The 25,044-nt window shown below is 37.5% G+C and overlaps 1 protein-coding gene across 1 annotated transcript in view; it reads left to right on the top strand.

Annotated features, from left to right (window-relative positions):
• The window catches only part of DNAH3 (dynein axonemal heavy chain 3), a 67,153-nt gene that overhangs the window by 38,648 nt on the left and 3,461 nt on the right, over window positions 1–25,044 (top strand). Inside the window, exons 32-57 of the mRNA XM_062588605.1 lie at window positions 224–315; window positions 737–956; window positions 1,913–2,047; window positions 3,410–3,521; window positions 4,126–4,367; window positions 4,963–5,063; window positions 5,142–5,247; window positions 6,557–6,686; window positions 7,201–7,437; window positions 7,891–7,994; window positions 8,848–9,142; window positions 9,600–9,779; window positions 10,835–10,958; window positions 11,052–11,208; window positions 12,144–12,287; window positions 12,901–13,567; window positions 13,656–13,821; window positions 14,165–14,381; window positions 15,275–15,457; window positions 16,324–16,522; window positions 17,456–19,597; window positions 20,475–20,700; window positions 21,036–21,280; window positions 22,117–22,233; window positions 23,340–23,494; window positions 24,548–24,715. Coding sequence (XP_062444589.1) covers window positions 224–315; window positions 737–956; window positions 1,913–2,047; window positions 3,410–3,521; window positions 4,126–4,367; window positions 4,963–5,063; window positions 5,142–5,247; window positions 6,557–6,686; window positions 7,201–7,437; window positions 7,891–7,994; window positions 8,848–9,142; window positions 9,600–9,779; window positions 10,835–10,958; window positions 11,052–11,208; window positions 12,144–12,287; window positions 12,901–13,567; window positions 13,656–13,821; window positions 14,165–14,381; window positions 15,275–15,457; window positions 16,324–16,522; window positions 17,456–19,597; window positions 20,475–20,700; window positions 21,036–21,280; window positions 22,117–22,233; window positions 23,340–23,494; window positions 24,548–24,715 — 6,864 coding nt within the window. The remainder of the gene's footprint in view (window positions 1–223; window positions 316–736; window positions 957–1,912; window positions 2,048–3,409; window positions 3,522–4,125; window positions 4,368–4,962; window positions 5,064–5,141; window positions 5,248–6,556; window positions 6,687–7,200; window positions 7,438–7,890; window positions 7,995–8,847; window positions 9,143–9,599; window positions 9,780–10,834; window positions 10,959–11,051; window positions 11,209–12,143; window positions 12,288–12,900; window positions 13,568–13,655; window positions 13,822–14,164; window positions 14,382–15,274; window positions 15,458–16,323; window positions 16,523–17,455; window positions 19,598–20,474; window positions 20,701–21,035; window positions 21,281–22,116; window positions 22,234–23,339; window positions 23,495–24,547; window positions 24,716–25,044) is intronic.

The following is a 25,044-nucleotide window of genomic DNA, read 5'->3' as shown; positions in this document are numbered from 1 at the left end:
ATCTTTTTAAAGGCATACCCACAGTGCTTAGTGCAGACCTCTCAATGAGGTCACAGTTCTGGTAATAATTATAATGCCGTTCTATTGATTTCAGATGATTCCTAAAGTCATGAAATGGAGTACGGAGTATAGAACTTCATGAATTTATGGAGAACTGATATACTCACAAAACAAGCACGAGTTATTCCATAGTCTAAGCTTATCTCTTACTGTTTTGTTACAGGCATTGTTCCGAACAGTTGCTATGATGGTTCCAGATTATGCTTTGATTGGAGAAAATTCACTTTATTCAATGGGATTTTTGGATTCTCGGAGGTAAGACACACTGAATTTTCCATGTTGATTGAGTCTGAAATGCCTCTCATTCCTGTGCAAGGCATGCATGACTATGTATGTTTGAGATATATGATTCCAGGAAGCTTTCTCTCTTCTGTTTCTTCAGAAAATACTTTTTAATCTCCTGCTTTATCATCAGTCCTCATTTACCACTTCATATTGACAGATATGTACCTCTACACTGAACCATTGGGGTATTGTAATATCAAACAGAACTAAATTGTGCACAGATTCTCTGACACATCACAGTCTATAGCTTTACCTCCCAGGCATTTTGGGCCATATTATTAACTGATACACCTGATAGTCACTCCACTGAAATTGTGCATACAGTTTCTTCAGTATTTTCTTTGCTTGGTGAGATATTTTCATTCTACATGTGATTTTTTAATACCCACAGTCTTGCCCAGAAAATTGTTGCCACTTACCGTTTGTGCTCAGAGCAACTATCATCTCAACATCACTATGATTATGGAATGCGTGCTGTCAAATCTGTCCTAACAGCAGCAGGAAACTTAAAACTGAAGTACCCAAGTGAAAATGAAAGTGTGTTGTTACTTCGGGCTTTGCTGGATGTTAACTTGGCCAAATTCTTGGCACAGGATGTGCCATTGTTTCAGGTAAGGTATCAAGTGGGTGTATTCAAGTTCTGTGATGATGAGATATGTGGCATTTCACCAAGGATTATTTTGAATATTCTTATACGAACCTGCAGAAGCAGGTTGTTATCTTCATTTAGAACAATTTGATTCAAATGCTACCTTATTATTGTACAGTTGCTTCACTCCGCTGATCTAGCCGAGGATATTCTTTGGTTTAGTTAGTATTGTTTTGAAAAACAAACTTTTAGTTTACTTTTTAAGTTAGTCTGTAAAATGTTATATACAATATTTTGCTAAAATGTAATTTCTATTTCATCAGTGGAAACCATTCCTTGCAATTCACATTCTAGCTTTGTGCTGCAAGAGAGATGTGGACGACTTAAATTATATCAATTAGAAATTTGAAGTCAGATTGAAAGCAGTGAAGTTTCTGCTTCTCTGCTGCTTTTGTAGAAAGTAATGAATATATTAAGGTGCAGAGCAATCAATACTAATTTAAAGACCTAAGTGCTAGGGTACAAGCACATGCAGAGTCACTGCTCTGAAAAAAGCAGAGCACATACCTTTCTATTTAATCATTTAAATTCCTCCAGCCACTTTCTCACTCTTTTCCATAATATGTTTTGGGGCAAAATTGCAGAAAGTTAGGCTTCCTTTTATAGTATCGAGATATATATGAAAAATACAGGGACTGATTTCTCTCTCATGCAATACAGAATACACTTACCCTTGCTGGTGAAGGATAAACGCAAGTCATTTAAAAGCACAGCAGTTGAATTCTTTCTCAGCAAAGATCCACTTTCATGGCTACAGTTTGTGCCTGAAAGTTAATTTAGTCCTTCCGAAGACATTTCATCTTCTGCTCCTATGACTTATATGAGTGTTGTTTTCCTTTTAGATTTTTATGCTTTGGGAGTTCTTCCTTTTTTGTAATCTGTGTTTAAATAGTATTCTAGTCCATCTTTCCTTAACAGGGTATTATATCAGACCTGTTTCCTGGAGTGGTTCTTCCTACACCAGACTATGAGCTGTTTGTCCAAGCGTTAAATGAAAATATAAAAAAGATGGATCTTCAGCCAGTTCCATGGTTCATTGGGAAAATTATTCAGGTTTGTTTCCATGTGCTTGCTTCTGGGGAGAAAAAAAAAAGTGTGAACAGATGATTAAGAAACATTCTTTATTTACTGTTTTTGTCATGAATGAATGAATAATTTAATAGTTTAAATGAGCAATTAATAGGACATTACAAACAGCCTATCTTTACTGAGAAAAAATCGTGGAGTAAAAGTCTGCTTTGATCACAGTGATTTCTGAATTCAGCCAGTCTGTAAAGGAGTTAACCTCTGCAGCCGCATCTTAAAGTGGCTTAGGGGAGAAATTCAGGATAGAAATTAAACTGAATCTCTTAACAGATGAGGCCAAGTAGCCTAATGAATAACACGTCAGACTGGGTCAGGCTCTGTTCCTGGTTCTGCTCACAGTCGTCTTGAGAAGTCTTGAAAGGGATGGCATTTCTCACCCTTGCTTGTCCTCAGTGTGTTCTCTTGCTTCCTCTGTGCTAGTGCTGGTGACCTTTAAAGAATGATTAACTTTTCATCCTTATGAGTAACACAGCCTAATGCCAGTGTAATGGAAAGGGCAGAAATGCGTAGGCTGGGACAGGACCATGAGAGGCCCCTGCAACAGAATTAAATTTGCTTATGTTACTTTACAAAACATGCTTTACTTTTCATTTAAACAGAGAATTATGAACTGGCTAAGAATTTAAACTAAACCATAAAATATCAGCCTTAATGTAGGACAAAGAATATCTTCGTAGGGGTTTGCATGAATTTATTCAGGTTGAGTGGAGGAGAAAAGATATTTGTTGTTTGACTGGTGCTTTTTTCTGGGGTAAGATTGAACTGAATTTTTAAAAGTTCCACTTTTAAAAGTTCCACTGAGGTTGAGGAAAGTATAAAATCTTCTATTTGAAGGCTTTGAATTGAGTTCTGACAACTTCTGGTGGTGAAACTGAAGAAGTTACCAGCCCTGTAGTCCAAGAGCAACCTTGGTGGGACTGGGTTTAGATCAGATCCTCAGAACTGTAGTTCATATCCTTGTGTGTTAGCTTCACTGATAACCGTTGATTTCAGTTTATGCTTATACATTGGGCTGCGAACAGCAATGGCTGATGAGTGCACTCACCTCCAGAACATTAACTCTAGTACATTTGAGGGATGATCTCTAGTAAGGAGAAAGAAAGGCCAAGTGAAGGCAAGGACTTCTTAAATTACAGCAGCATGAATTGTCATAAGAGTGTAACTGCCTCTAATTTGAGTCAACACTTCAGCCAGGCCTAATGTAGTGCAGGTGCTTGGCTGATATTTTGTTCTGCTGCATCTGAATGCAGGAAAGATACCTGTAGTTTCATATACAATATACTTAAATCTGTTCTCTGATAAAGAACCAGTCTCTTGTCACTGATACAGATATATGAAATGATGTTGGTGCGCCATGGTTTCATGATTGTTGGAGATCCTTTGGGTGGGAAGACATGTGCATACAAAGTGCTAGCTGGAGCCCTTGGTGATTTGTGTGCAGGTAACAAACTTCTCCTTAAACGAAGTTAATTCTATGACTAATATTTTTTGCAGAGATATACCCAGGTTAATTCTGGTGTATTCTGCTTTTTTCTACTGGAAATTTTCTATTAATTGAGTTATTTTTGTCTTAAATGAATACAGGAAAGCATACTAATACATTTAATGCTTTTATGGATTTTGCTAAGCATTGTATTCATGCATTATACTTTTGCAAAACTAGGTCCACTGTTAATGTTTATTCTCATCAAATAATAGCATTTTAAGTTTCTGAAAAGTTACTAAATAAAGATAATGTCACTTCACTCAAGAGATCTACTCTGAGGAGATTGTAGGTAGATCTCATAAATGAATAAACTCGCTTCTGCTCTGCTCTTCCTTTATTTCAAGTGCTTTTGCACATAGTACTTTGCACTTTCCTCGTACAATTAAAAGAAGTTCTGATTTACTGCTGTCTAGCTTCCAGATGTCCATTCTTTTTTGCCTTTGCCAGGCAGCTAAAGTGTGATCCTCACAGGAATGAATGTTCTTACTCTGTACTTCATTTGTTGCATGAAACTAACCTATCAGCTTTCTCAAGCTAACCCATTTGTTTTCTTACACAGCAAAATCCATGGATGAATTTGCTGTTGAATATAAAATTATTAATCCCAAAGCAATTTCTATGGGACAGTTGTATGGTAGTTTTGATCCTGTAAGCCACGAATGGACAGATGGAGTTCTTGCAAATGCCTTCAGGGAACAAGCGTCTTCTACCACAGATGATCGGAAGTGGATTATATTTGATGGCCCAGTGGATGCCGTTTGGATAGAGAACATGAACACTGTGCTGGATGATAATAAAAAGGTAGACTAATTTTTGCCAGTTACTTGATACGTGGACTTTATTTTAGTAGTAGCAGTATTGTGACCGTGATGGTCTAGGGATATAAAACAAGGTGAGGTGTGAGCCTCAGGAAAAGTTTTACGTGCTTGAAAGCATGGCTTTTTGTCTCTAGTTATATCATGTGGTCTAGTAGATGCTGTTAGGCTATTATTTATTCTTAGAAGCCTTGTCTTGCTCCTACTTTACTGAAGTGAGGTTATTTACTGTGACTTGTTTATTGACCTTTTTAGGAAAATGAAACACATAAATTCAGTTCTGAAACTGAAAACTGAAGTTACTTAAATTACTTAATGAGTAAATTAACTAAAAAAGCTGCAGGTCATTACTGCTTTTGCTAAAGGTTTAGCAGTATTCCCTCTGTTTCTGCCAGCCATTACAATAACAGATGGAAAAGTTGAGACAAGGTCAGAAAATATCACATGCTATGAGAATATGAATGAGTGAATGAGAAGTGACACTAAGTGGGATGTTCAGTGATTTTATGACAAGCATTGCTTTCACTGAATGATCAGCAGTGACATGACTAAATCATGTTTGCGTGATGTTTTCCTTCTAGCTGTGCTTAATGAGTGGTGAAATAATTCAGATGAATTCAAAAATGAGTTTAATCTTTGAGCCAGCAGACTTAGAGGAGGCATCTCCAGCAACTGTCAGCAGGTAACGTGAAAGCGCTCAAGCTTGAACTATCCCACCTTGAGTAGCTATTCCTGTACCACAGTTGTTTGTTTTTCCCAGGTGTGGTATGATCTATATGGACCCACAGCAGTTAGGCTGGAAGCCACTGAAGGATTCCTACATGAATACACTGCCTCCAAACCTGCAGGAGGAACACCGAGAGCTGGTGCGAACCCTAATTTTTTGGCAAAGGTCTCACTTAGAGGACTTACCTTAAGGGGATGTGCGCAGTTTGCTTGCAGTGCTGACTTGAAGGCAGCCATTTAGGATCAAAATTTTTAAGTACATTCATGATTTAGGAGGTCCCAGACCTCCTAGAGGCTGTTGTAAATTATTTTGTGATAATGTATGTCAGGTGTTGCTACAGGCCACAGGTACTTGAAAGAAAATTTGGGAAAGAATGAAAGACAAGAAATTTTTTGAACTCATCCTTCTGCTTGAGATATTTAGAGCGTAGCTTGAGAAATGCTTATAATAGCACTATTTTCATTAAGAACTTAATCTGAAAAGCCTTATTCACCTCAATAATCTTTGCTAAATCATCCTTTGTGAGCTGGATTGCTTGCATGAGTGAGACCACTTTGAGTTGTGTATTATAGTATATCTTCAGTGTAGATATGAACAAAAGAATGTGTTAGTGGGAATCAGTTTTTAATCTTATCAAGAGTAAAATTCCTTTCTTATTTATTTATTGGGCATTTAAAGTAAAAGAATCAGAAAGATCAATCCACAGAAGGGGTATAGCTGGAAAAAGCTTTGACTTCTGTGATCTGACAGACCCCCTTTGAGTTTTTGCAGGAAACTGGGACCAAATCCAAAAGAAGTATGAACAATAGAAGAGCTCTTTATTGAAGCAGTCTTCTTAGTTCATCAAAGCAAAATAATTATTTCTTAACCAGCAAATAACTTGACCCTTTAGTGCTTCTCCTTGAGTAACAGTCCCTGGGAAGGGGCTGGGTTGAGATACCTCTCTTATTCTCCTGCTTGAGTCCATGGAGCAGATACCATCAGCCTTGCTCATTACTGCCCTGCACGCTGTGGAGCTCCCACAGGTACCAGTCAGTGCTTTCTGGAACGCCTGCTGCAGCACAGTAGCTATGGTAGGCCCTCTGTAGAAGCCAGTCCTTTTTAAGGGATGATGAAGCCTTTGTGTTTGTTTCCTTTGGGATAATTTTCTCATTGCCTGAGCAGAGCAGCAGTCTCCGTAGGCAGAAGCAGTGCTCTGCTGTTTGGATTAGTAAGTAGATAACAAAATTCCTGTTGAAATCCCCTCTATGGCAGAAGCTGCTTATTTTCGCTGTAAGTTAATGAGAATGTGGCTTTATGATTGCTTCTTTTTGTCTCACATAGAGACATTCCTATCTTCCTTCCTCGTCTTCCCTCTCTCAACTCCGGGAGAATTTTTGATGCATTTATGGCAGTGGGATATACGGCAATTTTCAATTGTTTTAAAACCATTTCTTTTTTCCTGGCAGGTCAATGACATGTTTATGTGGCTAGTCCAGCCCTGTTTAGACTTCATTCATCTTCACTGCAAAGTCATAGTTCAGACATCCTCTATTCACCTGACTTACAGCATGATGAAACTCTATACTTGTCTTCTTGGTAAGTACCCTAAGCATTATTCTTTTTATTTCAAATTTCATTTTTTCCTTATGTGTCTCATAAAAAAATGCAGGTCATCAGATGCAAGGAAATATCAAAGAAATTCCCTTACTGCTTGGGATCAGAAGACCCAAGTCCTTTCTCACTGATTAGCATTAACAGTAACACTTTGGCTAGCATACAGAGCTTTCACATTTGGACATCAGTGTCCTTACAAAGTGGAACATGATCTTGTGAGTGTATTGCATAGGTTTTGCTTGCAGTTTGCTGATGTCAGAAGAAAAAATATAGGATTCTTTGTAAATAATTTTCCTTCTCATTTGTTTTTATTTGAAGGCAGTATTTTACACATGTGGTGAAGGTGAAATCATCATTCTATGTAGATTGGCTTTGTTTCCCTGAAGACAATGCTCTAGGTTTGTCTCAGAGTAATTTTACCAAAAGCATTTTGGATTGGGATTTATGCTTATTTATGCTTGTGACATTTAACCAAAATTCAAAATATGTGTTTTAGATGAAATAAAGAAATCTGATGAAGAGGAGGAGGAAAGCATGTCTAGTCAACAGATCTTCTTGTGGCTACAGGGGCTTTTTCTTTTTGCTTTGGTCTGGACAGTTGCTGGGACCATCGATGCAGACAGCAGAAAAAGATTTGATTTATTTTACCGCAACTTGCTAATGGGAATGGATGATGGAAACCCACGCCCCAAAAGTGTGAAGCTCACCAAAAACAATATCTTCCCAGAAAAAGGTGCTTCTTCATAACTGTGCTTGCTTGGTTCTTTATAAAACAATAAGAAGACTCAGCACTGTAAGGGATGCCTGGCAGATTTTAACTCTGCAGCAGAACTGCTATTTGCCGAGCTGTGGGCAGCACAGTGGAGTGCCCTTTCCCCACTGTTCAAACCAGGAGTAGCATATGCCTCAGACTGCCCTCAGACAACGTAGCTCAGTCGGCCCTAAAATGATTTTCTGATAATAACAGCAGTGGGTAGGGGAAGTTCTCTTGTGCTGGAAGACCTTCATTATCTCATGAGGGTGGACTGTTTAAAGGGCCAAAATGTCTCATATTGAAGTTATTTCTAAATAAGGGATGAAAAGAAAAAGAAAAATTTCAGAACTTCGCACACTAAAATGATAAAGAGTTTATTTCTATTCTTTAATCAGTGAATTTTCTTATTCTTTTTTTTTTTTCAATTAACAGGGAGTGTTTTTGACTTCTATTTTTACAAGCATGGCAGTGGGCAGTGGAACATGTGGACTAATTACATCACTAAAGAAGAGCAAGTTATCTCTCCCGTGGCTAAGGTTCACATTGATATCTTTCATTTTAAACAATAATTATTTGATAAAATGATTTAGAGGTATACATCAGCAACCTTTGCTAGCTCCGATTCCATTGAATTAGTCTGGTTATCTACAACATTCGATTAACCTGTGCAGGCTCTGCATCTTTGTTTTTGGCTTCTGTGTTTGATACTGTGATATTATAAAATGAGATAATGAGATAAACCAAGCAAACATAGTTATTACTTCTTTGGGATAGGGAGAACAATACTGAAAAGTCCCAAATCCCCTCCTTTTTCAAGTGGAGGCACTTGGATTTTGTGGCAGCTTTGAACTCAAGGAAAGGGTAGGTGCAGCAGAGCTCCGTAGGTACCTATCCTGCAGATATCATTTCAAGATAATTAATGTTTGTTCAGCTTCTCGTTCCATTGCAGGTACAACGGTTTTGTCTGTTAAGTACATGAGAGATGTAAGATTACATTTTATTCTGTTGTCTAAAATCTTTTCTTGATATTTAGTGCACAGCTGCCCTACTAATGATATATGGAAGGGAAAGAAATTTCTATAGCACTGCTCAGTAGAGAGAATTAAGCCATGGTTAACCCTGCAGTTCTTCCTTGTGGATTTGGTATAGTGTCTATGAGCCATAATATAAACAAATACCTGTTCTGCTAGCTACCGTATAATCATTGAACAAAAAGTAGCGTCGTCTGTAGTATCTATCAGAACCTTCTTGTAACCTAGATTTTCACAGAGAAATGAATTTCGGATTTGTTTTACAGGCTTGCTTTAGTTAGTTGCTTGTAAATAATGGTGTTGATTATCATATTGGATGTTTGATTTTCATGTGCTGGTTTACTTACATGTGTAACAGGTATCTGATCTAATCATTCCAACAATGGAAACTGCCCGACAAATGTTTTTTCTTAAAACTTATGTGGAGCATAATGTCCCTTTGCTTTTTGTGGGTCCCACTGGCACTGGAAAATCAGTTATCACAAATAATTTTCTGCTACAACTTCCAAAGGAGAAATACATCCCAAGCTTCATCAACTTCTCTGCAAGAACCTCTGCTACCCAAACCCAGGATATTATTATGTCTAAACTGGACAGAAGACGAAAAGGATTATTTGGGCCTCCTGTGGGAAAAAAAGCTATATTATTTGTGGGTAAGACAGGTTTTTTTCATGTTTTTATATAATTTAAATTCTGGTTTTGGACAAAGGAAGCGATTCACAGAGACTGGTAATTTATGCCTCAGTGCTTTTTGGTTTTTTAGGGCACCCAGAGAAGGATTAGCACTGCCCCCTGCTGAAACGTTTCTATTTGATTAAGCGACATTTGTCTTCAGAATATTATTGTTCATTGACTCATTTTAAATGTTTTGCAGTGTGATCTGAAATAAGAATAAAACAAAAAAAAATACCAGCCAAATTAAGTTAAAACATCACCTTCACATACCTGTGAAGTATAATGTCATTTGATTCTGGTTATTTTAATGGGAAGAAAATATAACAAGAAATAACTTTTTTCTACCCCTATCTAAGTTGTTTTTTCATCATAGATTTATAAGATATGATTCCTGAGCACTAAGGGTTTTTTCCTCAATACCTCTGTCCTGTGTAGATGACCTAAACATGCCTGCAAAGGAAGTGTATGGAGCCCAGCCACCTATTGAACTTCTCAGACAGTGGATTGATCATGGTCACTGGTATGACAAGAAAGATACATCCAAGATTAATATCATAGATGTCCTGCTTGTTTCAGCCATGGGCCCACCTGGGGGAGGCAGGAATGATATTACAGGTAGGAAATCTATAAAGTATAGTACAAAGCATATGTAAGCGTAACAGAAAAATATACCATGATGGCGACTTGTTATCTAACTGACTGAAGTTAAGAGGTAGGTTTGATTTTGCTGATGACAAAGTCTGCGTTTATCCGTCACTTGTAAATCTACAGATACATTGACTATCTGGGTCATTCCAAACAGAAGAAGTCTATGTGTTCAAGTTTAAATCTGTACCTTTCTTTAGGGTGAGTTTAATCAACCTTAGAAACGAATGATGAAAATAATACTAACCTTTGAAAAATTGGACACTTTTTTCATTTTCTATCCTTTGGGAAGGGATGAGAATACATTTTCTTGCTAGGTCTGTTTGGCTGTCATGTCAATTCTCATCTGAAACTGTATCTCCTGCTGCTAAGCTGGGCTGTCTGTACTTACTGCAGAGGTAGCTTGATCCTTGCAAGTCCTTCATTCCTGTCGTATCAGCATAAGGGAGGTGATACCTTTTAATGCAAAAGTTATGTCAATAAAAGGCCTAATGCATTAAGAACTATACTGTTATAAGGCACTTTACGGTAGTATAACTTATTTTGCTTTATATAAACACTCTAACAGTGCTTTGAGGAGGCTTTATCACAATAACTATTCTGATACAGCTAAAGTTGTAAAATTTGCTACTGTATTGACTGGATTTTTTAAATTGAAACTGAGAACAAGGTGGTTTTGTGAAGTTTTACTGTGCCATATTATAACCAACTGGGCTAATGTGAACTGAAATTTAAATTTGTGAGGTAACCACCTTAACGTAGTGGAGGTTCACGTCTTCTATATTAAAAACAGAAGTTCTTCTAAGAGAAGTACTGACACAAAATATGTGAATGAGTTTATATTCCTTTTGTATCACTGCTGGTGCAGAAATTTGCCAGTATCAGAATCCTGGAGCTGAAGCCTGATTCAAGTGTTGTTTGAGTCGCACTCTTTTGAGAACCAATCCTAGGCAAATGCTAGCTGTAAGGTGCAAAAAAGCCTGGATGTTCCTAGATCTTTATGCATTTTTTTCTGTGTATTATAGGACGCTTCACACGCCACTTGAATATTATATCTATATGTTCTTTTGATGATGACATATTAGCCAAGATTTTTACTGCAATTGCTGACTGGCACTTTAGCAAAGGCTTTGAGTCTGTGTTTCTAAGGTAATACGATGCATTTCTAGTAACACCTTTGTCGTATTTTCTCCTGTAATTTATCTTCAGATCTCATAATTCTATCTCTTTTTCCCTTTTAAGGCTAAGCAAGACGATGGTCCATGCTACAATGGCAATTTATAAAATGGCAGTTGAGAATTTTCTCCCAACTCCTTCCAAATCCCATTATGTCTTTAATCTACGGGATTTTTCCCGAGTTATTAAAGGGGTGTTGCTCTGTCCACACACTCACTTGCAAGTAAGCTCCTTTTTTATTATATTCCTGAAAGAAAGAGCAATGGACAAATTAAGTTATTGGTATAATATTAGTAAACAAACACCTCATAAAATATGTGAATTATGTTTTCAATATATTTACATTATAAAAATCAGGCTAGCTCTTGAATACCTTGCTATGTGCTTTTTGTCTCTCTATGACTGAAGTAGACAGCTGTCATTTACATTAATATTGTTTATATGTATTACAGTCAGGCCTGAAGTCCAAGGTCCACCTGTTAAGGGTTGTATATCAAGTTAGACAGTCCCATCTCTTGTATTTGAAAAATAAATACATAAAAGAAAAAAATGTGAGAAAAGATTTATTTTCTCTCTTTCACAAGTGGGAATCAGTGAAGAAGACTAAATAATGTAGCCCAGAAATGCTTCTAGCTGTCATCACAAACCAGAAATAAATACTGACAGATGTGTATGACTTTTATCCTTCTATTTTTTTCATCTATTTACACTAAAATGGCAGTTTAGAGAAGTATTAAAAGATTTACTTCTATCAGGGGGAATGTTGCTGTTGCAGAAACAGAACTAAATAGCTACAGGCTATTCAGCAGGCATCTTAGCCAGCAACCGAGTTAGAGCAAGGCTAGGATTACAGCCCATGAGCCATCCCATAGAAAGATTTATTGTTTATGCTGGGAGGAGATTGATACAGTAGAAAAAAATGAGTTGGCGTAAGAGTCTCAGATTGTGTTAGCAGGAAAGATAAGATGGTTATTAGGTGAGGAAGCCAGTTAGGTTAGCAGATGCTGAGCCATGTGCTGAATGGCTTGAAGCTGGAAGGTTCCCACTGAGTTTATCAAAAGATATGTCTGAGTCCGAATGGACATTTCCATCCTTCTACTTTCAAACAAATTCTATCTTAGCTATATATACCTATTTTTTTTGTGCTTACATTTGCAGGATGGAGATAAGCTGATCAGACTTTGGATTCATGAGGTTTACCGAGTTTTCTATGATCGCTTAGTTGATCAGGAGGACAGAAAGGTGTTCTTTCAGATGGTAAAAGAGACAACATCAAATAGCTTCAAGCAGAGCATCGATAAGGTATTTTAGGGTAATGTGCTGGGCCCAAGAACGAGACTGACACATTTTCAGAAATATTTGGACATTTGAGACTGTATTAGTATTGGACACATTTTGAATGATTTCCAGCAATGCATCTACAAAGTTTAGATCGGCTTCTATTTATATTAGGTATTATACATATTCTTAGGCAAGTTAGTACAAATTACTCCATATAAGAATGACTCATGACTTCAAAAGGATTCTGTGTAGGTACAGGGGACTATATGGAATAAGTGTCTTACCAATATTTATCTGTGCTCTTGGTTAACTTAGGATTTGAAAGAGCCTATGGGAGTAGTGGGTGATTTGTGAGAATCCTTTTGGGAACTTGTCCTATATTTGACAGCAAAATCACTCTGTGAGATATGCACAGGTGGAAACTTGCATGTCAGCCTACAGTCTATTACTCCATTTAGGTGGTGCAGTGTTCTTTTTTTTTTTTTTTTTTTTTTTTTTAGACAAAGATAGTAACCAGAATAGCTATAAAAGAGTGCTTCCCACAGTATTCTAGGTGGATAAGGATGGTTATTACTTTAAGGAAAATAATTCTATAGTAGTCTGAATTATCTGTTGATTCTTGTCTTTTCTATAGGTACTGAGTCATCTCTCACCTACTGGCAAGATCTCTGATGATAATATTCGCAGCCTGTTCTTTGGAGACTATTTGAAGCCAGACAGTAACGTAAAAGTGTATGATGAAATCACGAACTTAAAGCAACTGACAACCGTGATGGAATACTACCTTGAGGAGTACAACAATGTCAGCAAAGCACCAATGTCGTTGGTCATGTTCAAATTTGCTATTGAGCATATCTCAAGGATATGCAGGGTACTAAAGCAGGACAATGGGCATCTGTTGTTGGTGGGAATTGGTGGGAGTGGCCGACAAAGTGCTACCAAGCTGGCCACCTACATGAATACCTTTGAGCTCTTTCAAATTGAAATTACAAAATCCTATGGAATAAATGAATGGAAAGAGGATATTAAACGAGTCCTGCTGAAAGCTGGTGTTGCTAACAAGAATGTGTCCTTTTTGTTCTGTGATAATCAAATAAAGGATGAAGCATTTGTAGAAGATATCAATATGCTTTTAAATACCGGTGATGTGCCTAATATCTTTGCAGCTGATGAGAAAGCTGAAATTGTAGAGAAAATGCAAGGTGCAGCAAGGACAGAGAACAGGAAAATTGAAGCCACTCCCCTTGCTATGTACAATTTCTTTATTGAAAGGGTGAAGAAAAATTTGCATATTGTCTTAGGTCTGTATAGTGTATTATTTCTTAGGGTAATTTTTGTTGCTTCCTAACTGCAAGCAAACTTAGGTAATGATTAGATTTTTTTTTCTAGCAATGAGCCCTATTGGAAATGCATTCAGGAATCGGTTACGAATGTTCCCTTCACTGATAAACTGCTGCACCATTGATTGGTTCCAAACCTGGCCTACGGATGCTTTGGAAATGGTTGCTGACAAGTTTTTAGAGGATGTTGAACTCGAAGATGACATTAGAAAAGGGTATGAGTTTATCTCAAGAAATGTATGAAGCAGAGGGTTACCTCCCCTTTACCAAACATGCATAATCAGTGAACTGTCCTTATAAATGGGCAAACTGTCCTCATAAATGGGCCAAGCTAAGCCAACTCTTTGGCTTCAGTGGGAGTCAAAGATACCTAGCTATATATAGCTGATGTTTCTGAAAATCAGGCCACTCCATGCAAGGAGGATTTTGTCCAAAATATTTTTGTAATGAGGAAAAAACAATTCTGCCTTTACTAAGACTCATATAGTTTCACAGACTTAGAGCAGTTTCCTCGTGACAGACTGTATTTACATAATAATATGGATAAATTTTCTCTAGGGTTGTGTCAGTGTGCAAGTATTTCCAAGAAAGTGTGAGAGAGCTTTCCATCAGCTATTACAGTACCTTGCGAAGACACAACTATGTAACACCAACTTCTTATCTAGAATTGATTCTCACCTTTAAGACTCTGCTGCATAGCAAAAGGCAAGAAGTTGACATGATGAGAAACCGTTATCTTATGGGACTTCAGAAACTTGACTTTGCATCTTCACAAGTAAGTTTCAGCTGAAAACACTGAATGCATGGCATATAAATACTTTAGTACAGCGCATCTGTATTTGCTAATTAAATCTAATTAAATATAAGTTTTATTCCCTCTTCACTATATTCATCATCCTATTAGCAATTTTCTTCAGAAGACCACCAGGAAAAGTTAGCCATTAAAAAAAAAAAAAAAAAAAAAAAAAAGGGAAAAAAGAAAAGGAAAAAAAAAAGTGGTGTGTAACTTTGGATCATAGCATTTAATAGAAGGCTAAAAGAAATTGATGGAACTTACCAAAAGTACAAGGAAAAAAACATACAAATTTAGTTGTTTTCTCAAATCCTTATATAGAGAATCCATGGCTCAGCATCCTAGTACCTATTACCCTTTTCAAAATAGGGGAGAAGGTGAAGATTGTAAGATGATAACGAAAATTAATTCCTGTGCAAATTCCCAGTAGGCAACTGATCAGATCCCCTGTGAAACCTCTCCTTTCTCAACCCAGATGATCCAGGGGTTCCCTCCAACAGACAAAGTAAAGGGGCTGCCAGACACTTACCTGATGAGGAACATCCTGTTTGAAGCTGTTGCTGTCACTAGCTCTATGCTCCCTTCCTAGTTTCTTCTGGATTTGTTATCCACCTGCATAAGAAAGAATTATTTTAGGTTCCATAAACTAAAATTCACAGTGAGAAAAAATATATTGAATCAGTGTTTTAAAATTCTATTTCCTTATGTAAAACAGCTCTTAGTAAAAATAGACTAGAGCATTATTTTGATAATTATTGTAGATCCCTTTTTAGATTGTGTTAATATAGCATCTTCTGATCTTCCTAAGACATAAAGGAAAAGTGTATACAATTGCTTACAAGTTTTTTTTTTTGATTTCCTGTTATGTTGATCAGGTTGTAGAGATGCAGAAAGAACTAACTGCCCTTCAGCCTGAACTGATACGAACTTCTGCAGAAACAGAGAAAATGATGATCCAGATTGAAAAGGAAACAGTTGCAGTAGATGCAAAAAAAGAACTGGTGTCTGCAGATGAAAAAGAGGCTAATAAAGCTGCAGCTGTTGCTAAAGCTATTAAGGTAGTTTACAAGGGCATAAGCCTGCAATGCAATGGGTTCCAACTTCTTTCCAAATAAATGAGAGTTGTGAGGGTGTGTTAATGGGCTGATCCAAGCTCCTAAAGTATCGAAGTTGCAAGAGATGTTCCTAATGTAAACAAGGTAAATTTTGGTGGCTATATAGCAGCTGTTTCTGTACTAATATATTCTCCTTCTCAGCAGATCTGATTATGCTGAGTAGTTAGGTGATACTGTTTCCAGGCCCCGAGACACTGATTCAGACTTAGGTGAGGTAACTTGGCATAGCATTGCATTGAGCCCTATTAGATATAACTTAAGAGACAGGACCACAGACAGATGTCTATAGCACAAAGTTTCCTGCCAGAAGCTGCAGGATTCTTCAGTGTTTTTTGTGGCTAGTTGGGAATGCCGGTGATGTGTAATTGCTGAGATCTGGCATAATTGTTGCATTCTGCTCTAATAGCAACATGTGCATGATAAAGGATTTAAGCTACTTGACGCATGTTTTCTTCGTGTTTAGCACTGTAAGATTTAACTAGGAGTAATTGTGTCTAATATGCATTTTATTGCTCCTTGTCAGATCAGAAGGAACTTTGAATTTGATAAGTTGTCTGACTTTCTCAGCTATCAGTTCACCTAATGGAAGTTACTGCATTTCTCTACAAGCCCTTCCTCTAAGCATCAAACAGATTGTGAAAGTAGTTGTCTGTGGAAGAAGCCCAATGTTGTGAAGAGTCTTTTGACTGGGTGCTTACAAGCACAGAATGTTCACTGATGCTGTGTGGGAATTTCTCAGAGTGGAGTAGTCAGCTTGTGGGTCTGGTATTGTATGAAGGGTTACAGGTTTGTGCACAATGTCTTTACAGGATGAATGTGAAGGAGACCTTGCTGAGGCCATGCCAGCTTTGGAGGCAGCGCTTGCAGCTCTTGATACCTTGAATCCTTCAGACATCTCTCTTGTGAAATCCATGCAGAACCCACCGGGTCCTGTTAAGCTTGTCATGGAGAGTATCTGTGTCATGAAGGGAATGAAACCAGAGAGAAAGCCTGATCCAAGTGGCAGTGGTAATGATGGGTATTTGTGTTACCCTTGCCCTAGGAATTCTTGGGGTACTGCTGTGTTGTACTGCGAAGTGCTTCTGGTGTGGCTGCAGCCACATGCACCAAAAGTGAATTTTTGCTAGCAATGACTTGTAATAACATTGTACAGCTAAGAGCTTATTTTGCAACTGTAACATATTACACTTGCTTGGCACAGTAACATAAACTTTGTAATATGTTCCTAGTTAGCAAAAAGTCACTTCTCCAGCTTACTTTTAGCTGTTTTGATTTGCATTGCCTGGAGAAACTCCAGGAGCTTGAGATTTGCTGTGCACCATTCACCTGTATTTTGCATTCTAATCCCTGTTACCAAACACCATCTCCTATGTTGGGAGACCGATTTCTGGCTGTCCTCAGCCATAGATAATTACTCCAACCATCTCTTTCTGTGCTGGTTGTGGTAGTATTATAAAATTGCACAGGATTTATGATGTAGGGAAGGAAAGGGATTTGTTTCTTCCACTTTCCTTCTACCTTACTCCCCTGCATTTTAACTCTTAATTACTGAAGTAGGACTTCCGTAATCGTATCTTTCATCCAAAACTGTCCGACATAGATTAGCAAGAAACTCCTTTACAGTTAGTGATTTATATAATAAGCTCAACTAAGAATGAGTGTATAGAAATGTTTTCTTTATTTTGCTTTTGACTGATTTTTAGAATTAATATGTAATTAATACATATATGTACTAGTTTCCAGTGTGACATAGATTAATGGTGCTAATGTTCCTGTCTGAATTTCTGAAGGTAAGGAATTTCTTAAACTCTTTAACAGTGATTGTATAGCAAAATTCTGTTGCAAAATCACTGATATTAATTCTTCATATTATGTTTCAAGTATTTTTTCGGTTTGAACATTCATAATTTAAGTTTGATTTTAACATTATGTGCAATATAGGTAAAATGTTGGAAGACTACTGGGGACCTTCTAGAAAAATTCTTGGAGATCTGAAATTCCTTGAGAGCTTAAAGACATATGACAAGGATAATATTCCTCCTGCTATAATGAAGAGAATTAGAGAGAGGTTTATTAGTCATCCAGATTTTCAGCCAGCTGTCATTAAAAATGTATCATCTGCCTGTGAAGGACTATGCAAGTGGGTGCGAGCCATGGAGGTGTATGATCGTGTTGCAAAAGTGGTTGCCCCAAAGCGTGAGCGTTTGAGAGATGCAGAAGGATTATTAGACATTCAAATGCAGAAGCTAAAAACAAAACGAGCAGAACTTAAGGAGGTAGTTGATCACCTTCAAGCTTTGAATGATGAGTTGGAAAGCATGAATGATCGGAAGAGAGAATTAGAAAATAGTATAGAAATCTGTTCAGAAAAGCTTGTGAGAGCTGAACAGCTAATTAGTGGTCTTGGTGGAGAGAAAGACAGGTGGACAGAAGCTGCACGATTGTTAGGAATCCGATATGTAGACCTTACAGGAGATGTATTGTTATCTTCAGGAACAGTTGCTTATTTGGGAGCCTTCAGTGTAGATTATCGCCTAGAATGTCAAAAGCAGTGGCAAGTCCTGTGCAATGAGAAGAACATACCATGCTCCAGTGATTTTAGCTTAAGTAATACCCTTGGGGATCCAGTCAAAATTCGTGCATGGCAAATTGCTGGATTGCCAATTGATTCTTTTTCCATCGACAATGGCTTAATTGTTTCGAACTCAAGAAGATGGGCTTTAATGATAGATCCTCAAAGGCAAGCTAACAAGTGGGTAAAAAATATGGAGAAAAATAACAGGCTGTCAGTTAGCAAATTATCTGACACAAATTATGTGAGGACTTTGGAAAATGCTATTCAGCTTGGAACACCCGTCTTGCTAGAAAATATTGGTGAAGAACTAGATGCTTTCTTAGAACCCATTTTATTAAAGCTAACATTCAAACAACAAGGAGTAGAATACATGAGGTTAGGAGAAAATATAATTGAATATTCAAGAGATTTCAGGTTTTACATAACAACCCGTTTAAGAAATCCTCATTATCTTCCTGAAGTGGCTGTAAAAGTTTGTCTACTCAACTTCACAATTACACCTCTGGGTCTTCAGGATCAACTTCTTGGAATTGTAGCTGCAAAGGAAAAGCCTGAGCTAGAAGAAAAGAAAAATAAACTTATTATAGAAAGTGCAGCCAACAAGAAACAATTAAAGGAAATAGAAGATAAAATCCTGGAGGTCCTTTCAAAGTCAGAAGGAAACATCTTAGAAGATGAAACAGCAATTAATATTTTGTCTTCATCCAAAGAGTTATCTGAAGAAATCTCTGAAAAGCAAGAAATTGCTTCTGTAACTGAAATGCAAATAGATTCTACTCGAATGGGGTATAAACCAGTTGCTGTTCATTCAGCTATTGTCTTCTTCTGCATTTCTGATCTGGCAAACATTGAACCTATGTATCAGTATTCGTTGATTTGGTTCATTAACTTGTATGTTCAATCTATTGCTAATAGCAAAAAGAGTGACGATCTGGAAGAGAGAATAAAAAATATAATTGAGCATTTCACAATAAGCATCTATAATAATGTCTGTCGTTCACTGTTTGAGAAAGACAAACTGTTATTCTCCTTCCTCCTGACAGTAGGGATTATGAAGGGAAAAGACCAAATAGATGATGAGGTTTGGCGTTTCCTTCTGACAGGAGGTGTTGCTCTTGATAATCCTCACCCCAATCCAGCTCCAGAATGGCTATCTGACAAATCGTGGGCTGAGCTAGTACGTGCATCTTGTCTGACAAACCTTCAGGGACTAATGGAACACGTAAGAGAGAATGTTTCAAAGTGGCAACTAATATATGACTCTGTAAGACCCCATGAAGAAGCTTTCCCAGATGTGTGGAACACAGTAATGGGGTTAGATCGTATGGTTATTCTCAGATGTTTGAGACCTGACAAGATTGTTCCAGCAGTGCGGGTGTTCATCATAGAAAATATGGGAAGAACATTCATTGAACCACCTACTTTTGATTTGGGAGGAAGTTACAATGATTCCAATTGCTGTGCCCCTTTGATTTTTGTATTATCACCAGGTGCTGATCCTATGGCAGGTGAGATTGGTATTAAAAAAAAAAATCTTTTTTTTTTTTTATCTGATTAAATGACACTGAGTGAGACTAAACTTATAGTTACAGGTCCTTTTGTTTGATTTTTATAGTACAATATGACAATGATGGTATTAGCCTCTGTTTCAAATAGTTGCATCAGTCCATGCGTATGAAATGACAGTAAAATTGCTGGCGGGGGTGTCTGGAGGTGCTGGTGATGAAATGTCTAGATCTCTGAGCAGCTCTGCAGAGGTCTAATGGATTTTCACATCCGGGCCAGATTCTTATTCATACTTTTTTTAACAATTATGCCAATGGGTTTTTGGGACTTGCCTTAGTGTTTTTGCAGCCCCTCCTCCAGAAAGTTTCCCCTCTCTTGGTTGCTGATGGTGATGGAGTGTATGACTATGCTTTAAAACACTTCTGTTAAATGTCCTTAAAATAATAATAATAATAATAAAAGTTATTTTTAAACTTGTTTTTCTGCCAGAAGAATTATAATATGGAACCACACTGTAAGAATATATTTCCAGGAGGTGCTGGCTTTGATGGCAAAGCTGAAGGTTTGTTTTTAATTCAGATCTAAAGTTCCAGTTTACAGCTCACCCTGTAAACAATTGTACCAGGAAAATAGAGAGAGTGGAGAGCTGTAATGCAGACTGAGAATGAGCAGTCAGGACTGAAGGAGAGGACAGGCACTTAACCTGGCTAGTATCTCTTTCTGTTTTGCTTTATACAACTAAATTTTAGCAAGTGCCTAAGGAACACAGTGACTGATATCACATTAGATACCATTTCTGGATTGTTGTTTTTAGTATTTGAGTAAAATATATATTGACTTCTGTGTCTTTCTTCACATGTGTGAAACTTGCCATCGCAGGTTTGTTAAAATTTGCTGATGATCTTGGCATGGGAGGCACAAGCATTCAAACTATTTCACTTGGACAGGGCCAGGGCCCAATAGCAGCAAATATGATTTATCAGGCAATTACTGATGGAACCTGGGTAGTGTTACAAAACTGCCATCTTGCAACCAGCTGGATGCCCACTCTGGAAAAAATCTGTGAGGAAGTTATAGTGCCTGAGAATACCAATGATAAGTTCAGGTAGGATTTTTCATGTTTTGATCTTTTTAATGAGTATTTATTGTTTGCTGGAGATACTAGTTAAAAAAAAAGTACATCTTTTGTACGAACAACTAAGAGTAACATTTATGTTGTTTAATGTGCAATAAAAAATAAAGATACCGAATCATGACACCATCTTTTCTATTTGTCCAACATCATCTACTATATGCCTGCATTTTAGACCAAACTTAGATGTTATCTAAACATTACAGTTAAACAGGTAACAAAACTCAGTCTTCGGCAGATCGATCTTGAGGATTTGTCAATACTGATAGTTTTTTGATGATGATGATGTGCTTTTTTATTCTTTTCAGATTGTGGTTAACCAGTTATCCATCAGAAAAGTTTCCTGTTAGTATCCTCCAGAATGGCATTAAAATGACAAACGAACCTCCAAAAGGGGTTAGAGCAAACCTCCTTCGATCGTATCTTAATGACCCCATCTCTGACCCTGTGTTCTTTAGCAGTTGCCAAAAGCCAGAAATGTGGCAAAAAATGCTTTTTGGCCTTTGCTTTTTCCATGCTCTGGTGCAGGAAAGGAGGCACTTTGGACCATTGGGTAAGGCTTAGATGATCTGCACATTGTCTTAAATGGATTAGGAGTTTTAGTATGCATTTTTACACCCTCTCTGTGAAAAGGTAGTATTGTCATTACAAGAATACAGCAAAATGAAAGTAAAGTCTGTATTCCACAGAACAGAATAAAGTTTTTAAAAGCTACAAACTGCATAGATTCTTACTCAAGCAAAGCTACTTAAAATATTAATCTAGGTGAGGACTAGAAAGTGCAATTTCCCAAGTAAATATATCATAATCTATTTACATTAAATTGTAAGTTAATCGATTAGTATTGGTATATTATTGTGGTTCTCACCAACTATAGTAATTCATTCATCAAAAGCAGTTCTGTTTAAATTTTCATCATTAAAGATGCATCTTCTTCAGCAATAGTTTGTTATTTGTGTGTGTAGTTTTGTTTTAGAAAAGCTAATGCATATGTTTGTGTGCTGTGAGACTAAAATTTATGTAGTTGCATTGTATTGACTGTAACACAACAATGAAAAGATAAGTAAGATGTGATTCAGTTTTTACTAAATTTATAAATACTCTTAAAAGACCACGATATATTTAGAAAACAGGATAGAATTCTGATGTTTTTCATAAAATATAGAAATATATGCAATTATAAGTATTTTTGTAACAATGTAAAGCTTGCACATTTCGTATTTCTCACTTGTGCAGTACACAGCCAGCTAAATGCCATGGCTTCATTAGGTGTTGTCTGGCAGCTGTTATCTTCTTTTCTGTAGAAGTTGTCTAATACTATCAACATTTCCTGAGCATGGTTATCAGTGTAATGCACCATTGCTGATACATCTTTTCTGAATTGGACAGGGTGGAATATTCCATATGAGTTCAATGAATCTGACCTCAGAATCAGTATGCGACAAATCCAGATGTTTCTGAATGAATATGAAGAAATCCCATTTGAAGCTCTGACATATCTAACAGGTATAGATGTTGCACTTGCTAACACGTGTTGACTTGCTATGCACTTTCAACTGATACAGGGATAAACTGATACATACTGATAAGCAGATGTAGTGGATTCCATTCAGGTTTACCTTCTTGGTCTTTCACACCCAGACAAGTTGGATCCCAAGCCCTCAGATCTGATTGCTCTCTTCACTTACCTGCAAGAGTTACTAATGGTCCAGCAAACCTCCTGGTCTTTGTTTCGCATTTGTCGAATCAAAACATCAGTGGCCTTTGTTTCACCTTAGCTGATCAATATGTCAGATCCTGACAGAGTAAGCACTGGTGGTTTGCTGGAGGATGTGATAATCCTCATCAGGTTAAAGCAATAGGTGTTGGCCTGTGTAAATAACTAGTAAGATGTTTCTTGATTACTGTGGCTGTTTAGTTCTCATTCTTCAGAAGGATGGCTAGTTATTGGCACCTTCTTTCTCACGCTTAAAAAGATGATTCTCAATTTTTAATATATCAAATATTATGTTTAGCTTTATAAAAATAATTTGGGGGGGGTCAGGATTAAGGAGAAAAAAATAATAAACTGAATTTGTAGCTGTTTCCTTCACTTCATGTCAATGCTATTTATTTCCTCTTAGTCAAGTGACATATCTCCCCTCATTGCTTGCCCATTACTTAGAACTCTCCAAACCCTTCTGCACAGTGGTTCTGCATATTTGTAATCCTTTCTTTTCTATTGCATACATATATAATGAGTTTTGAGTTTACATGAAAGGGACGAGAGGAAGAGCAGCTATATAGCACTGTGCAAATTTTGAAAGTTGGCTGGCTTAAAAAGTTCTTACTAAGAGAATTTAAAGCAAACAAGCTGCCATTTGGAAAGTGACATTTTTCACGGTGACATGAAAAGCAGTTTCCCAGACCAGCTTGGTATGTTTCTTATACCTTTCACTATCAAAACACACAAATCTAATTTCTGTTGAATCAGTGGAAGTATAGTGCCTAAAAACTTTTGAAGATCTGGACCTTCAGGTCTTCAACTTACTGGAGTTATTCAGTAATGCTAAACACTTTCTATATGTTCATTGACTTTCAATTTTTCATCCTGATTTTGTGTCCTTTCCCAGGAGAATGTAACTATGGTGGGAGAGTAACAGATGATAAAGACAGGCGTCTTCTCCTGTCCCTTCTTTCCATAGTCTATAACAAGGATATAGAGCAGGACAAATATATGCTTGCACCTGGAGATGACTACTACATACCACCACACGGTCCATACGAGGTGAGGAGATAATAGATACAAGTTCTCCCAAAGTCATTTAGAAAAAGCCTATCTGTGCGCTCTGAGACTCTGAGTACAACAAACAGAAAACAAAACAAAACAAAAAAAAACCCGTAAGGTCACAAAGCCATACCAGAATGTATCATTAATGTATAGAATACAGATCTGGAACAACACACATGAATGCAGATGTAGGGATCTTCTGATATTCCAGTGTTTGTCAGTGCAGAGACCCATCCCTGTGCAGGTTTCCAATACAATTCTGAAAGAGCTGATACGAGTCAGAGCTCAGGACTTTGCAGGGGAATTCTGTGTCCCCTTGCAACCACTTCTGTTACGACAGAAGTGATCAGAGTGAGGAGGTAGAATGACAGCTATATACATGAGTGCACAGATTCACTGGCCTCAGTTTCTTTCCTCTTTTTCCCTTTTGCCAGCTGCTTGGATGTAACAAATGTGCTTAAATCCCACCCATTAGTATAACCTGCAGTTGTAGGGTTGTAGGGCTGATACACTCAGCATCCTAGCCTTTCCTGTAACTCCTACCAGTGCTCCTTGCATATTTGTTATGAACATTCCCTTCTCTTGCTTTCTGTACAGAACGGATGAGGCAGTACAGTCTTTCCAAATGCTGGGCTCTTTTGTGTTTGGAATCTGGAAGTATGTGCATATTGTGTTCATTGTATACTTATAAAAATGTATGTTTTCTGGCTTGTCTAGATGTAGCTCTTTCAGCTTTTTGAAACTGTTTGCTGACACTGGATTTCAGCAGCAGCATATGAAATGTAGCCGGGTTTATTAGTCAACATAGGAAATTAGGTGAGCTTGCTACTTGCATGAGGGCGGTAAGGACAAATCCTCAGCGAGTCTTTGAATCATTCAAAACTTGTATATTTATCTCTGTGGGCAGGGCAAAGCAATTTATGGGTGATTTAACTGGGATTTTGTGTTTGATTATGAATGGGAATATTCTGCCAAAGATAGATTGTATTTATTGATCATTTATGAATATATCATTGCATGACTTTTGGTACCTAAATGTTTCTTTTACAGTCTTATATTGAATTCCTACGAGGCTTACCAATTACAACACACCCTGAAGTGTTTGGGCTTCATGAAAATGCAGACATTACCAAGGATAACCAAGAGACTAACCAGCTTTTTAGTGGAGTGCTCCTGACTTTGCCTAGAGAAGCAGGGGGAGGTGGCAAGTCTCCTCAGGTAATTGGTGAAGAAAGATCAACGTGCACTCTGGAAAGATGCTCTTTCCTGTCATGCCGTAGGTTTCAGAGGAATCTAACACCTCTCATTACATGACTGAAGGCTTCCTTCCTAGGGAAGTCTGGGCTATAACAGCACTTCCACTCTATATTATTATTCCTTGAATGTTCAGTTGTTGAGATGCAATTTTTGCCGCTTCAATCTCTACAGCCCCAAACTTGTAATTGCGTTTGAGTAATTTGTATGGCTCAAAGAAAAGGGGCAGTTTGCAGAATGGAGTCACTTGGACCCCAGTCCTCCCCGTTATCTATACCTCTGTGAGACCTGAC

Source organism: Rhea pennata, chromosome 15 (genome assembly GCF_028389875.1).
Source record: "Rhea pennata isolate bPtePen1 chromosome 15, bPtePen1.pri, whole genome shotgun sequence".
Taxonomy (NCBI): Eukaryota; Metazoa; Chordata; class Aves; order Rheiformes; family Rheidae; genus Rhea; species Rhea pennata.
The sequence above is the reverse complement of the archived record's forward strand: the minus strand, read 5'-3'. Positions and strand labels throughout refer to the sequence as shown.